Source organism: Sus scrofa, chromosome 18 (assembly GCF_000003025.6).
Source record: "Sus scrofa isolate TJ Tabasco breed Duroc chromosome 18, Sscrofa11.1, whole genome shotgun sequence".
Lineage (NCBI taxonomy): Eukaryota > Metazoa > Chordata > Mammalia > Artiodactyla > Suidae > Sus > Sus scrofa.
This window is the reverse complement of record NC_010460.4, coordinates 6,861,072-6,875,908: the sequence shown is the minus strand read 5'-3', so window position 1 is coordinate 6,875,908 and position 14,837 is coordinate 6,861,072. Positions and strand designations below refer to the sequence as shown.

The 14,837-nt window shown below is 57.8% G+C and overlaps 1 protein-coding gene and 1 long non-coding RNA gene across 3 annotated transcripts in view; one reads left to right on the top strand and one right to left on the bottom strand.

Moving 5' to 3' along the window:
- LOC102166231 overlaps positions 1-6,793 on the bottom strand; it is a 22,288-nt gene extending 15,495 nt beyond the window's left edge. The window contains exon 1 of the long non-coding RNA XR_299598.3: positions 6,445-6,793. This is a non-coding gene — a long non-coding RNA (uncharacterized LOC102166231). The remainder of the gene's footprint in view (positions 1-6,444) is intronic.
- On the top strand, positions 5,653-14,837 carry ZYX (zyxin). Of its 2 annotated transcripts, none has more exons than XM_005657719.3 (10): positions 5,653-5,962; positions 6,093-6,306; positions 6,775-6,974; positions 7,136-7,228; positions 7,343-7,858; positions 11,923-12,043; positions 12,173-12,342; positions 12,457-12,635; positions 13,411-13,531; positions 14,285-14,545. In XM_005657719.3, exons 2-10 carry the CDS (start codon positions 6,105-6,107, stop codon positions 14,387-14,389), a joined length of 1,707 nt encoding a protein of 568 aa, XP_005657776.1. In that variant the 5' UTR covers positions 5,653-5,962; positions 6,093-6,104; the 3' UTR covers positions 14,390-14,545. The 2 variants fall into 2 exon arrangements, with proteins under 2 accessions (XP_005657776.1, XP_003134640.2); XM_003134592.5 differs by having other exon boundaries at positions 5,675-5,962; positions 6,090-6,306; positions 14,285-14,837.

Here is a 14,837-nt window from a genome sequence, read left to right as displayed (position 1 = left end):
ACAGTGTGGAGAAACCTAAGAATGTGTCTAAGAATGAATGTCTGACCCTGGTGTGTTCAGGTCATAGCTGGTGAGGGTTTTTCCATGATGATAAGCTGAGAGGGAACCAGGCTTTACTCTCTCGGGTGGTGGGGAGGGTGCGGGCCCATGTGAGGGCTGTTCCTTCACTTTCTGCTCTAGATCCAGATATCCCCCCCGCCCACCTCTCTTAGTCAGCATGCCCAGAACAAAACACACAGTCTTCCTCCCCAACATGCTCCTGCCAGCAGAGAGCACTGAATTCCGTTTTGTGTTGTCGTTTGTTTCTTTTTAGGGCTGCACCTGCAGCGTATGGAAATTCCCAGGCCAAGGGTCGAATCGGAGCTGCCTACGCCGCAACCACAGCAGTGTAGGATCCGAGCCGCACCTGGGACCTACACCACGGGTCATGGCAACACCGGATCCGTAACCCACTGAGTGAGGCCATGCCTGGAACCGTGTCCTCACGGATACTAGTCGGGTTCATGACCACCTAGCCGTGATGGCAACTCTGAGCGCACCGAATTCTGAATAGGTACCAGTCGGAAGCTGCGCTAAGTCCAGGATGCCTCTTTCTCCCCCTCAACCACCCCCCCACCCCCAATGCAATCCACCACTAGGTTCTGTTGACGATTTCAGGTCCTAAATAGCCCTCTGTTCTAGCCACTTTGTCCATCCCCACAATTCTGCCCTTTGTGCCTGGCCTATAATAGCCTCTTGACTGGTCTGTCCATGTCTGTACCAGACCCTCCTGCTTCTCTCCACATTGCCCAAGGATTGGAAATCTCAGGAGATTTTCAAAGCTCTCAAGCCTTGTCATGCTATTCTCTTCAACCTGAAACTCTGTAGCAGCTCCCCACTGCTGTCCAAAGTCAAGATCCTTTAATGTGATCCGTATTTCTGCTCAATCCCCTCTCCAGCTCTTCTGCAGCCCGGTCTGTACCTCATTCTCAGACACCCCGCCACGGGCAAGACCATACCTGCCTTCCTCGTGCTTCCCGTTGTGGCTCAGCAGGCTAAGAATCTGGCTAGTATCTATGAGACTGCAGGTTCGATCCCTGGCCTCGCTCAGTGGGTTAAGGATCCAGCGTTGTCCTGAGCTGTGGTGTAGGTCGAAGATGTAGCTCGGACCTGGTGTTGCTGTGCTGTGGTGTAGGCCGACAGTTGTGCGCAGTTCGACCCCTAGCCTGGGAACCTCCATGCTGCTGCAGGTGCAACCCTAAAAAGACCAAAAAAAAAAAAAGAAGGGAGAGGGGTGGCAGGAGCTACTAGAGAAATGTAAGTACTTTTCATCTCAAGAAACTAGGCTATCTGTCTGTACTTAACCCCCTCCTCCCTGACATGTCTACTTCCTGTGGTGACTTAGTCGGCTATTTTCAGTGACAAACAATCTAGCTTCTAGCCCTGGCTCTTTCCGATTTTGGCTTCGCCTGGGTTCGGGGAGAAGCAAAGCAGCAGATGCTCCACGAGCAGTGGCCTTGGTGCCAGCAACCCGCCTGAGATGCTGTTGGTGCCCTTTTCTTTTCCTGTCTGCCCTTCCCAGCTCCCTTGGCTGCTGACTCTCTGCCATCTGACCATCTGCCTTGCTCTGCCCCCCACAACCACCATGCATTTCTGCTTTGCTGATGCTTGCAGCGTCTTTGAGCACCCATCTGCCTCAGACCTAGGAACATCTCGAGGCTTCCATGGCTCCTCTGACCTCTGTTCCCTAAATGCCCTAGGCAGGCTTTGCTCCCCTGCTCCTGGGATCCTCACTGCTGCTTCGGACCTGGTAGGATACTTAATAACAACGAGGCTTACGGAGTTCCCATCGTGACTCAGCGGTAACCAACCTAACTAGGATCCATGAAGTTGTGGGTTTGATCCCTGGCCTCGCTCAGTGGGTTAAGGATCTGGCATTGCTGTGGCTGTGGTGTAGGCTGGCAGCTGTACCTTCGATTTGACCCCTAGCCTGGGAACTTCCATATGCTGCAAGTGGGGTCCTAAAAAGCAAAAAAAGAAAAAGAAAAAAAATGAGGCTTAAATGATGAGACATCAACCCAGCCGTGGTAATTAGTGTAGCCCTACCAAGGAAGCATTACAGGTTGGGTGATAACTTTTTTTCTAATCCTAACGTTTATTTTATTATACTAAAATATCTACTTAAGTGTTTTTTCTCTAGATGAAGAGTACCTCGGAGGAAAGAACTGGGTTGATTTATCTTTATATCCAGGGTGCCCAGAATACAGAAGTTACTGGTAAATATTGTTGAACTGAAGTTGGGAACTGGGAGAGGAAAGCCACAGAGGATGCTCTTGGTGGCAGAAAGAAAGGAAGAAAAGGGGCATTTGTGGTTTTAGGTCCATTTCTTCCTCTGAAGGGTTGGGGGGGCGGGCAGAGAGGAGGCGGGGGCTGGGCAGAAGAGGAAGCTGCTCTTTCTTTCTTTGCTGCAAAGATCCCTGGGTCTTGCTGGGCATTTCACCCTCCCCCACCCCCATTATCACCCGATCCTCTATCAAGCCTGCAGTGGCACTGGTGAGAGATTCTTCCGTACTGACACGCAAATGCCACTGGGTGTGTATACACATACGCAGATGGACAGATATAGAGACAGACACAATTTGCTAGTGCCTGTCAAAAAGAAAAAAGAAACTGGTGGCCCAAGGACTTAAAGTGGGGGATGGAGCTGGAGGCTGACCTGAAAAGGCTGTCCATATACCAAGCTGGGGCTTCCCAGGGGAGCAAGCGATGCACTGCAAGGATGCAAGTGCCGGGCAGGGGTGTCTTCAAATAATAAAAGATTTGCACTGCAAAAAATCTTTTGCAGGAAGTTCCCTCTGCAGCACAGCGGGCTAAAAAGATCCTGCGGCATTGCTGGAGCTGTGGTGTAGGTTGCACCTGTAGCTTGGATTTGATTCCTGGCCAGGAAACTCTATATACCACAGGTGTGGCCAAAACAAAAACGAGAAACTTTTATATCTAGTCACTTGTGATGGAACATGACGGAGGATAATGTGAGAAGAAGAGTGTATGTATATATGCATGACTGGGTCACTTTGCTGGACAGCAGAAATTGACAGGACATTGTAAATCAACTATAGCAGGAAAAACAAAAATCTTAAAAAAAGAACTTTTGGAGTTCCCATTGTGGTCAATGGTAACGAATCCAGCTAGTATCCATGAGGACAACACAGGTTCGATTGCTGGCCTCGCTCAGTGGAGTAAGGATCCAGCGTTGACTTGAGTTGTGGTGTAGGTCACAGACGCGGCTCAGATCTGGTGTTGCTGTGACTGTGGTGTAGGCCGGCAGCTGTGGCTCCAAATTGACCCCTAGCCTGGTAACCTCCATATGCTGCAGGTGCGGCCCTAAAAAGCAAAAAAATAAAATAAAATAAAATAAATAAAAGTAAATTAAAAAAAAAAAGAAAGACAAATACCTAAAAATTATTAGGGCTTCTCCTATTTGTTGTGTGCATTTTAAAGGTATTGACCCCACAATTCCACCTGAGACATTCTGGCCAGAAGAATCTGTTTTTCTGGAATGCTCTGTGTGTTTCTACTTGTGTTTAGGATGGTTGGCTGAAAACTCTTAGCTTTGATATTCTGCAACCCGAATGCTCTTAGTTGTCAGTAAAACTAAGCCTGCCTACGCACTCTTCTATTCTTGATTTATAAATAGGTTCAGCTGCCTAACAATTAAATAGACTATATTTTGCACAGGCACATTCCTTAAGGAGACATTCAGAGGGCAGATGGCTTTTACTCTTATGATGTTATGCGCAAACCATCTTCCTCACTTCCCTAAGTGGGTACATTTTTCAAGGATTGGCCATGAGACTTTTGGTCTCACAGGAAATCTTAGCATCAAATTTCCAGCAGATCTTCACAGGGCCTGGCCCGAGACCAGCTTATATGTCAGAGAAGGTCTGCCCTGCAAGCTTGATATGATACATGGCCACCCATGCTTGTGGCTGTGAGAAATACCAGTGGCAAAGACATGAAGACGCCAGAGAAAAGAAAGATCAGTGGTGTCAGAGAAGGCGAAGGAGATAAGGTCTTAGGTATAATTAAATATTTGATAAGGTTGGAGGAGGAGGCATGCATGTATGAAGGCCCATGAGAGGCCTGCCGGGCAACCTGGAAGGGGACACATGGGGAAAATGGCCCTAGGGGAACCTGTCAGAACAGGAACTTGAATAATAGGACTGGGCATCATCAGCACTTTCAGATATGGTATTTCATGTATTTATCTATATAACACAATAAGGATTAAATATCATTACCCTTTTATACACGGGGGACATGACACCAAGAGGACAGAGATGTGTCGCTCACTTGGAGCACTCCAGCTGGGTCTCTGCCCCCTGAACCTCACCTGCTCTCCTGGGTCCAGGGTTGCTTCACCTGACGTCAGGGTGGGAAGGAATGAGCTCTGCCACTGAGACCCCTCTAACATACCCAGTTTTAGTCTAGATCCTGCAGCTTACTGGGTATCTCTTAAGCTTCCAGCCTGTTTTCTCGTGGTAAATGCTAGGAGTGAGTCTGGTCAGTCTCTCGAGCCCAGCCCAGACGCTGGTTGGCAGCAGAGTGCAGCCGATTTGATTTGGAGGGCCAGGGACTGGACACATTGCATAGAGTGTGCACCAAGGGACTGCCTTACATGGCAGCGAAGGCTGGCAACACAGTGAGAGGCAAGAAAGCGCCCGATTGTGATAACGTTGGAATTACAAGCCAAAAGGCCCTGTGAAGCCATAGTTTGTAGACAGTGAGTGTGGAAGAATTCAGGAGCCAATCTGGTAAGTTTCCATGCTCAGTTAGAAAAAGAATCAGAAAGAAAGAACCTAGGTCGGTCCCTTTCCAGTAGCCTGGGGCACAAGAAGGCTGAGGAATCCGATCGGACCCATGGGGGGCTCCACCGAGCGCAGTCTCGGAACCCCCGGAGGGCCGCCCCGCAGCAGCGCACCAGCTCCTAGAGAGGTGGGTCCGGGCGGGCGCTGCAGAACCGGCGAAGACTGTCGCCAGCCTCCAAGTCCGTTCTCCCCCGCCCCAAGTGCTCTGGCTGCCCTCGCCTCCGTCCCGCCCTCTCACCTCCCCGGCCTGGCCGGGCCCGCCCGGACTCTCCCTCCCGCAGTATTTAACTGATCCATAGGCGGGGGCGCGGGTGATGCGAATTCTTAGAAACCTTTAGTAGCTGCCCAGGATTTGAAGTTAAGATCCCCAAAGGACCCTTGAGGTTCATGCTGACACCCCACCCCTACTCCAGGTCACAGAAGGGCCTAGGGGGGCGGGAGAAGGGATAACACCCCACTCACCATCCCCGTCCACCTAGGAGCCCCGTTCCATCCCAGTCCTGCCAGTCCCGGGGCGAGGGGCTGGCGGCTGGGTGCAAAGGCGGAGGAGCGGCCGAAGGTGGCGGGGGCAGGTAGGCCGGGAGAGGAGGGGGCTGGGCTGGGGCGGAGGCGCCCCTGAGCTGCTGGGGCAGCTCTGGGGCGGCCACCCGACCTCCGCAGGGTAGCCCGGAGTAGGAACGGTGAGTCAGATCTCGGGCACCCGCGGGTCGGGCGGGAGGGGGGGGCGGGGCAAGTCAGGAAATGACATCAGAGGCCTGTGTTTGGGGAGGGGTGGTCTGGGCCGGGCCGGGGCGGCGGGGGCGGCGGGGCCGGCCGGGAGGGGGGCGGAGGCGGGGGCGGGAGGACCTTGATGAAGCCTCCGGCCCCGGGGCAGGATCGGGGCCCCTTCCTGGGGGAGTTTCCTGCCTCGTCGGCCCTCCCCGCCTCTCCCCGCCCCCTCTCCGGGCCGCTCCTTGTATGGTCTCGGCGCCGCTCTCTCCCCGCCCTCTCCCTCCCTCCCTCTTCCCTGCGCCCCTCCCCGCCTGGCTGGAGGCAGCTCGGGACCGGGACGCAGAGTCCGAGGACCCGGCTGCGAGACGGCCACCCGAGACGCTGCGCGCACGCTCCGGCCCGCGGTGAGGCGCGGGGAGCCGCCCGGCGGCCGCTCCCGGGGTGGGGGCGCGGGGGCGCGGAGGGGAGCCGGGCCGGCGAGGGGGTCCTCAGCCGGGCTCTGCGCTGCGTAACCCGGCCCTCCGTCCCCAGCAGCCCGGCCTGGCCATGGCGGCCCCCCGCCCGCCTCGCGCGATCTCCGTCTCGGCTCCGGTTTTTTACGCCCCGCAGAAGAAGTTCGGCCCGGTGGTGGCCCCAAAGCCCAAAGTGAATCCTTTCCGGCCCGGGGACGGTGAGCCTCCCGCGGCGGCCGGGGCCCAACGCGCACAGATGGGCCGAGTGGGCGAGATCCCCCCACCGCCCCCAGAAGGTATGTGGCCGAGCTCGGGGGCTGGACCTCGGCGGGCGCCGGGCCGGGGGGAGTGGTTTCGGGAATTTGGGGATGTCTGGAGAGGTTGCAGCAGAGGGGGCTGGGCGCAGCCACCCAGTCCCGAGCAGATGTTCTTACCTCATCGTGGAGCTCATGGCTGGAAGCCAGGGCTCCTGGGACTGTTCCAAGTCCTCCGCCTGGGGGTGGGAGGCGGGAATGTGGGGCACGAATTTTCCCCTCTGGGTCCGTTTTCCGAAGTGTAATGGGAGATGCATCCACTCCTTGGCCGAGCCCCGGCCTTTCCTGACCCAGTGCTCCCGGGGCGTCCTGCGCCCCTTTTACTTCCCGCGCCCTCCAGGACCCCTGAGAGAAGTTCTTGGGTTGGGGCTTAGAGGTGGAGCAGGAGGGGAACTTGGCGAGGGGTAGAGGAGTCCCCGCTGACTGCCCTCTGTCTCCTCCCAACCTCAGACTTTCCTTTACCGCCGCCTCCCGTGCTGGGGGAGGCCGACGAGGCGGAGGGCGCCCTGGGAGGTGCTTTCCCTCCCCCTCCTCCCCCGATCGAGGAACCGTTTCCCCCTGCGCCTTTGGAGGAGGAGATCTTCCCTTCCCCGCCGCCCCCGCTGGTGGAGGAGGGAGGGCCTGAGGTCCCCATACAGCTCCCACCGCAGGTATGGAGGCCTGGGAGGGGCAGCTGCAGTGGACACCCCAAGGGGAGGAGAGGAGGGTCCTTCAACCCCCCCCCCCCCCCGGCTCTCGGCCTCTCTGTCCACACGAGGGTGGGGCTGCGGTGGAGAATTGGGCATGGGTGCTCTGACTCCTGACCCTCTAGCCCAGGGATAAAGTGAGCAGTATTGATCTGGAGATTGACTCTCTGTCCTCACTGCTGGATGACATGACCAAGAATGATCCCTTCAAAGCCCGGGTAAGGGAATGGAGAGGAGCAAGGGCAGGGCAGGGAGGAAGGTCGTGGGGATCGAATTATGGGGGGGCAGCACCTCCTCTAAGGTGCTTCTCTCCCCTCTGCCTCCCCTTGCAGGTGTCATCTGGATATGTACCCCCACCGGTCTCCACGCCATTCATTTCCAAGTCCAATACCAAGCCTGCACCTGGGGGCACAGCCCCCCTGCCTCCCTGGAAGTCTGCTTCCAGCTCCCAGCCTTTGTCCCAGGCCCAGCCTCAGAGCCAAACGCACTTCCATGTGCAGCCCCAGCCCCAGGCCAAGCCTCAGGTCCAGCTCCATGTCCAGCCCCAGGCCCAGCCCCAGCCTGTGCCTTCGGCTAACACCCAGCCTCGGGGTCCCCCAGCCCCATCTCCCGCCCCTAAGTTTTCTCCAGTGACTCCCAAGTTTACTCCTGTGGCTTCCAAGTTCAGCCCTGGAGCACCAGGTGGACCTGGGTCACAGCCCAGTCGAAAGTCAGGGCCCCCTGAAGCTCCTTCCACTGGCACAGGCTCTGCTCAGCCTCCCAGCTTCACTTATGCTCAGCAGAGGGAGAAGCCCCAAGTGCAAGAGAAGCAGCACCCAGTGCCCCCACCAGCTCCAAACCAAAACCAGGTGAGGGAGGGTGAGAGGACCAGACTGAGACCAGGGGGTGGGGGGGCTGAATCGGGAGCCGGAGGATGAGGAGGAAGGTGGTCCTGGAGCCAGAGGTGGCGGGAGAGTGGTGGGATAAGCGTTTTCAGCCTCTGGGCTTCTTTGGTGGGCCTCGTGCTTCTGGAGGAGAGCTTTGGCAGGGTCTGGGCTGGGTGGGGCCTGACGGGGAGAGGGGGGAGCAGCATAGGCTCTGACTTAGGAGGAGGGTTTGGTGGCCCTCCCCTCCTGCCTCAGAAAGTTAAAGGGGCGGGATGAGGTCATCCCCAGTCCACCTTCAGGTCTTCCCCATTCTTGGATGCTTGAGTTAATCGCTGCTCCTCTAAGCACTTTCACCGCCCAGGGGCCCTTCTGCGCGATAAGAGCCATTGGTAAACACTGGCTGAGCCAGCCGACATCTGCCCAGTGCCAGGCACTGTGCTCTGTGCTGGGAGGGAAGAGAGCGCGGAGAGGTTGAGCCTGAGGGAGTCAGTGGACCTGGAGTAGAATTCCCGGCTCCCAAGACTCCAGGCAAGTTAGGTGAACTTTGAGCCTCAGTTCACTATCTAGATTTAGAGTGAGATTGAGCAAGCTGGGATCTGTACCTGGGACGCGAATGCTCAAAGCAGAAAAGTTCCCATTCCTGCTTGCCCATTCCTGCCTTCAGTTCAGGAGACAGATCTTCTGGCTTTAAGGGACGCTGCCAGTCATCTAGCCATGGAGTTGACTGACAGCATGGATGTCCTTGTGAGCTCAGGCATGGGGTTGGAAGAGATGCCCAGAGCCAGGGAGGTTTGCGGAGTCCCATCTTGTAGAAACGCTGAACAGCAGCCAGACTGGGACCAGGCATCATGAGGCTGGCGTGCCTCAGCCTTGGCGGTGAGACCTAAGAATCCAGAGAGGAGAGGGAAGGGCATTTGGGTGGGAATAACGCGAGCAAAACTCAAGGGCACAGATACCGCTGGCGCTGTCTGGAGGATAAGACGTGGAAGGTGGTCGTGGGGAAAGTATAGACCTCAGAGAGCAAAAAAGTGAAAGAGCACACGGAGGGAGCCTGTGGGTCCTGCAGAGGTGGTGATGGCTTTTGAGTAGGTGTGTGTCTGGGTTGCGAGGCTCGGGACAGCTGTGCCTTTTGGAAGCTTTGGTGCGGACTAGATGTAGGAGGTCAGTGATGTGCGGGGGAGGGGCGGTTCACTCTGGGCGACAACCCCCCCGGGGCAGTGGTCACTTTAGTGGAAATGAAACCAAGGCTCAGATGGGAGAGCTCTTCCAAAGGAAGAGCCTTCAGGCTCAGTAACTGATAAGCAGTTGGAAGAGGAGGGGGAGGAGTTAAAAAAAAAAAAAAAAAAAAAAGAAATGCTCACTGTGCTGGGGAATGACAGTGTTGCTGACAAAATAGAGAAGTCCAGAAGGGGAAATGGTGTGGACGGGAAGAGGAGGGTCCAGCTGTTGTTGAGCAACAGGTTCCAGGAGGACCTTCTTTCAGCTGGAACTGTCATTCACTTAGAAGCGGGGGATGGGTGGCAGGAGAGGGCCTGGGCTTGAGGGGTGTGCATGCACTCTGTCGGATGTGCCCTGATACGCAAGCCCAGGGGATGCTGACACGGGAGGAGCCTGGGGCCTGGGAAGACCCCTGAGTGATGGATGCTCCTGTGGACCAGGAGGGAGGGGGAAGAATGGCAAGGAGGAGAGTCACAGGTCAGGGTGGGAGCTCAGAGAAGAGAGGGATGGCCACGGAGCTCTTTGGTGAGAGTCCAAGGAGGATGAGGACTGAAATACGGCTTGGGATTGGATGACTCGGAAGCCATGTCCTGTTGTGGGGACAGAGTGAGCAGGGAGTGGGTGTTGCGAAAATGGAGTTGCCAGGGTAGGCTGCTCTCAGAGGTTGGCAGAGAGAAGGACTTGTGTGCGTGTGCGTGTGCGTGTGTGTGTGAGTGTGTGTGTGTGTGTGTGTGTGTGTGTAGGGTTGACATTAGGGGAAGAGGGTTGGGTATAGATGTGAACCAGGAGGAGGAAACCCATGGAAGAAGAATTGGGGTGCCTGAGATGGGGGGGGTGCTGCTGGCGACCGCCCTGCCCCCAAGGCATTCCCAGAGAGCCAGGGTGGTGTGGCCACAATATCCCTTGGCCGCCTTCCAGCTCCTCTGTCGTGTAGGGGCTGAGGTCATCTGTGAGAGCGAGGGGGCGAAGCAGTCAGGGGCTTGGGGAGATGGAAAGGTTTGGAACAGCTGCTGTGGGGAAGGCGACTGGGCATCCACGGGAGTCACGTAACTAGACAGCCGAGCTGAGGCTGGAGGGTGCGGAGGGCGCTGCAGTGTTTTGTGAACTCTGCAGTGTTCAGCCATCTCTCCACCTACTTTCTGCAGCTTGAAGGCAGAAACAGGAAGCGGGCGGTGTCTTTGACCCAGGGTGGCCATTGGACCAGATAAGCAATGCTGGCTGAAGGTGGCAACGGTGGCCATGAGAGCCTCGTAGAAAGCAGTGGTCAAGAGGCCAGGAGTTTGGGGGAGGGGGCAAGCCAGAAGGGCTGGATGCAGAAGGCATGTGGAGAGGGTTGCGAGGCAGAGGAACTAAAGCTTTTCTGAGCAGGTTCAGGAGAAAGGGGGAAGAGGTGATGGGTGGGGGTGGGGGTGGGGGGCGGTCAAGCCCAGAGTCTCGGAGGCAGAGACCCGTAAATCTCAGGTCCAAGGTGTCCCATGGTGGTGCCCGAGATGGAGGGACGTTTGGATCTGTTGGAGTCGGAGAGATCCAAGTGGCATGTTTGTTGCAGCTGGGACCTCAGTGCCGGTAGGCAGTGAGGGAAACCAGTGGCCGGATTGAGTGTGTTGTGAGGGGCCATGGAGACCCAAGTCTGAATAGTTCCTATTTCCAAAGAGTGGAAGAGGCATTTAAGTGACACCAGAAAACAAGGACTGGCTGTGTCCTCTTCTTCTGGCCCCAAGATGCCAGGAAGGGAAGATTGGGAGAGGAAAAGGGGACGCTTACATAGAAGAGGGGGCGCACAGGGGACTTGCACAGTTAGTTAAGGGCTGGAGATAGCTAGAGCATCTGGATGTGTACTTGTCTGGGCGGATGCAGCTCTGGATGCAGACAGGGGTGTGAGGGTGGTGAAGTCAGGGCTGGCGGCCATGGGGGGAGGTGGCTGGGAAGCTTTGCGTTTCCAGGTCTTACGGGAGTACAGACATTGGCAGGTAGAGCAGTCAATGACAGGGGCCACCGTCCTGAGGGGACTTGGTCATGGAGACCAACCCCATCCTGCCCATTGGACTGTCCCGTGGAAATGCTGCTACAGGTCAGACAGCCCCTGCCGCATCTCCTCCCAGGACTTCTCAGGGTTACTGGCACTGCCCCCTCACCTCAGCCCTACCCTCAGTCTCCAGCTGTCTCAGGAGCCCCTGAACAGGAGGGGTGGGCTGACCTAGAAAGTTGCTCTTCTCTGAGGCATACCGGGGAGGGACTGGGGTCGGGAAGTCCAGGAACCCCCTCTACGGAGGGACCCCTGGACCTCTGCCTGGGAGCTGGGGACTGGGCTTCTGCAAACAGCGCCGGGGGTTAACCTGACTCCCGCCTGTGTTGTGTTGCATCCTCACGCTGACAGGGGCTGCTCGGCAGCCGGCGGGACGGGTAGGTGTGTGTGCGTGTGGGTGCACCCGCCATCGCGTGCCACCCTCTTCGTGGGGGCCATGTCCCAGCATGCTCTGTGGAATTGACGCGTGGCCTGGTGTGTTCGGTGCTTCAGTGACCTGAGCTGCTGTGTACGTGGCCTCCGTCCGCTCAGTCATTCTGGCCTGTCTGTGACTGCTGGCGGGGGGTGGGGGGGGGTGGGTGGGGGAGGAGCAGGTGGAAGGATCAACCCTGACCCCTTCCCCTTATGTGTGTGGCGCTGGGGCTCGGGCACTGAGAATGAGGAGCTTTTGGGGTCCAACCAACCTGAGTGGGAAATGGGAGGGGAGTTAGTCCTTTTTGGAAGAAAATGGGGAAGCCAGCTGGAGTGGCTTCTTGCAGGGGGTGGCCCTGGAGAAGGTATGAAAAAGGTGTTGGGGTTTCAGGTGCGCTCCTCTGGGGCCCCAGGACCTCTGACTCTGAAGGAGGTGGAGGAGCTGGAGCAGCTGACCCAGCAGCTGATGCAGGACATGGAGCATCCTCAGAGGCAGAATGTGGCCGTGAATGGTGAGCCCGCCGTCTCCCAGTTGGGGCATCTCTGCTCCTGTGCTGAGTGAGGGGTGTTTATGGCTCTACTCCGAGCCAGCCATTCCCTCGCAAGCCCTTCCTCATTTCTCCCTTCTCCGGCCTCCCCAGAGTTCTGCGGCCGGTGTCGCCAGCCCCTGGCACGGGCGCAGCCGGCTGTTCGCGCTCTCGGGCAGCTGTTTCACATCACCTGCTTTACCTGCCACCAGTGTGAGCAGCAGCTGCAGGGACAGCAGTTCTACAGCCTGGAGGGGGCGCCGTACTGTGAGGGCTGCTATACTGTGAGTCAGGGTTGGGGCCGGGGGCACCCAGGGGGCGGACGTGGAGCGGATGCGCCCTGGCAGCTGGCCCTGGGGTACCGGTTCCCTGCCAACCTCCTGCTGCTGCCTCCTCAGGACACCCTGGAGAAGTGCAACACCTGTGGGCAGCCCATCACGGACCGCATGCTAAGGGCCACCGGCAAAGCCTACCACCCGCAGTGCTTCACCTGTGTGGTCTGCGCCTGCCCCCTGGAGGGCACCTCGTTCATCGTGGACCAGGCCAACCGGCCCCACTGCGTCCCCGACTACCACAAGTGAGGACCCAACTATGGTTTGTCCGGGAGCCAGGCTGCCCCCTGACCCCAAGCTAACCCCGAACCCCTGGACTTACTTTCTTTCGACACATCCCGTCAGAGACCAGTTCATCCGGACTTAGCTGTCCAGGGGCCTTAGGCCCAGGTCACAAGTCTTGCTGTTGGCTCGTCCCTCTCCCCCGGCCCTTGGCACTCCAGGATTCCTTTTGGGTGCAGTCCTGCGTTCAGCAATGTGTGCTGGAGTGACTTCCTTTCACACACACTGGAGTCTAAAAGTGCCTTTGGAGATGGGCTGTTTGGAAGGGCTTTGCCCTTCGAAACAGTGTTTACAAGGTGGCTGCTTTCTCAGGCCCGTGGTGAAATCCTGTAAAGGGCGGGAGCGGGAAAGCTACAGACTCTTGACTCCCGCCTTTGAGTGTGTGAGGTGTACGTTTTCAGGGCTCCCCCTTGGGCAGCCAGGACATCACATCCATGTGGGCACCCCAGCAGTTGGGCAGAGGCACCCGCATGGCGAGGGGTAGGTGAGGGTCAGGGGTCCAGGTGTGGGACCCTCTGGCCGTGCTTTTTGCAGGAGTTGCAGTGTGGGTGGCAGAGGTCCCTGGAGTGGAGGGCTGGTTGTGGTGGCCAGTCCTAGGCCCATCTGTTGGGCTTCCTCTGCCGAGAGATGTGGGGCCAGCTGGGCAGAGCGCTGCTGGCTCATTCCCCTGTGCTCTCAGGGGCAGCGCCTGGTGCCCCCGGCCCCCTTCTGACGCCCGCCTGGCTCCCTGACCTGCAGGCAGTACGCCCCCCGGTGCTCCGTCTGCGCAGAGCCCATCATGCCAGAGCCTGGCCGCGAGGAGACCGTGCGTGTGGTCGCGCTGGACAAGAACTTCCACATGAAGTGCTACAAGTGTGAGGTTGGCCATCCCTCTGGCCCAGGGATGGGAGGGGGTGGGATGCTGCTGACCGACCAGGTGGTGGCTGTGGCCAGCCTGGAGGACACGACTGCTACGGTTTTGAGGGTGCACAGTGGCAGCACCCATGCCCGCCTAGGCCAGGTGCTTCTGTCACTTGGGGCGTGAGGTTTCTGTAGGGTCACTAAGTTTCAGATAAGCCAAGAAAGGGGTCTGACCGATGGGAGGGAAGGGTGTTGCTTTGTTGTGTTGGCAGGGTTGGGGTGTCTCGGTGAAGTTAAAGATCCAGAATAGGAGTTCCTGTCGTGGCTCAGGGGAAATGAATCCGACTAGGAACCATGAGGTTGCGGGTTCCATCCCTGGCCTCGCTCCGTGGGTTAAGGATCCGGCGTTGCCATGAGCTGTGGTGTAGGTCACAGACGCAGCTCGGATCCTGCGATGCTGTGGCGGTGGTGTAGGCCGGCGGCTACAGCTCCGATTCGACCCGAGACAGGTGGGGAGAGTCACACACCCTTTACTGGGGTGGGCGCCCTGGAAGCATCTCTACCCACTGCCCACCCTCACGTGGGAGCGTCCCTGGGGACAAAAGTGAAAGTAGATAATAGAGGTGGGGATAGTGGGGGTGCCTGCGGCTGGGGGGACACACGTGATGACACCAGCTGAGCCGTGAAGCATCCGGCCTTCCTAATTTAAAGGTGGGAGGTGGGGGTGTCCAGGGAGCCTTCCTGCCAGGGCCTCTTTTTGTCCTCCTCCCAGGACTGTGGGAAGCCGCTGTCCATTGAGGCGGATGACAACGGCTGCTTCCCCTTGGATGGCCACGTGCTCTGCCGGAAATGCCACACCACCAGAGCCCAGACCTGAGTGAGGACTGGCCCCGTTCTCCACTGCAGATCCATTCCCCATCAGCAGACCCCCCCCCCACAATGAGACCACCCTGTCCAACCATCCACCCTCCTTCCCTACCACCCTGTTTTTTGATGTCCCCTTTCCATACCAGACCTCATCCCTGCATCCCTCCTGCCCTGATCCAGGGCCCCAACATGCTTCAGGGCTGCAGGGACCACCCACCACAGTCCAGGTACCCCCCCACCTCCCCCCGAGGGGGCCAGGCTGAGCGCTGCTGCTTTCACTGCTGCACCGATGCCCTCGGCTGGCCCTTGAGCAGCCTAGTACTCTGCTTGCTGAGGGCTCGGGGATGCCCTACCCTTCTGGGAGACTGGGCTGGGCTCACCAGCCTGGATGTTCCCACCTGCTCCCGTGCTGCCCGGTTGTGGCTACAGCTACAAATAAAAGACCTTGTTTTCCAGAA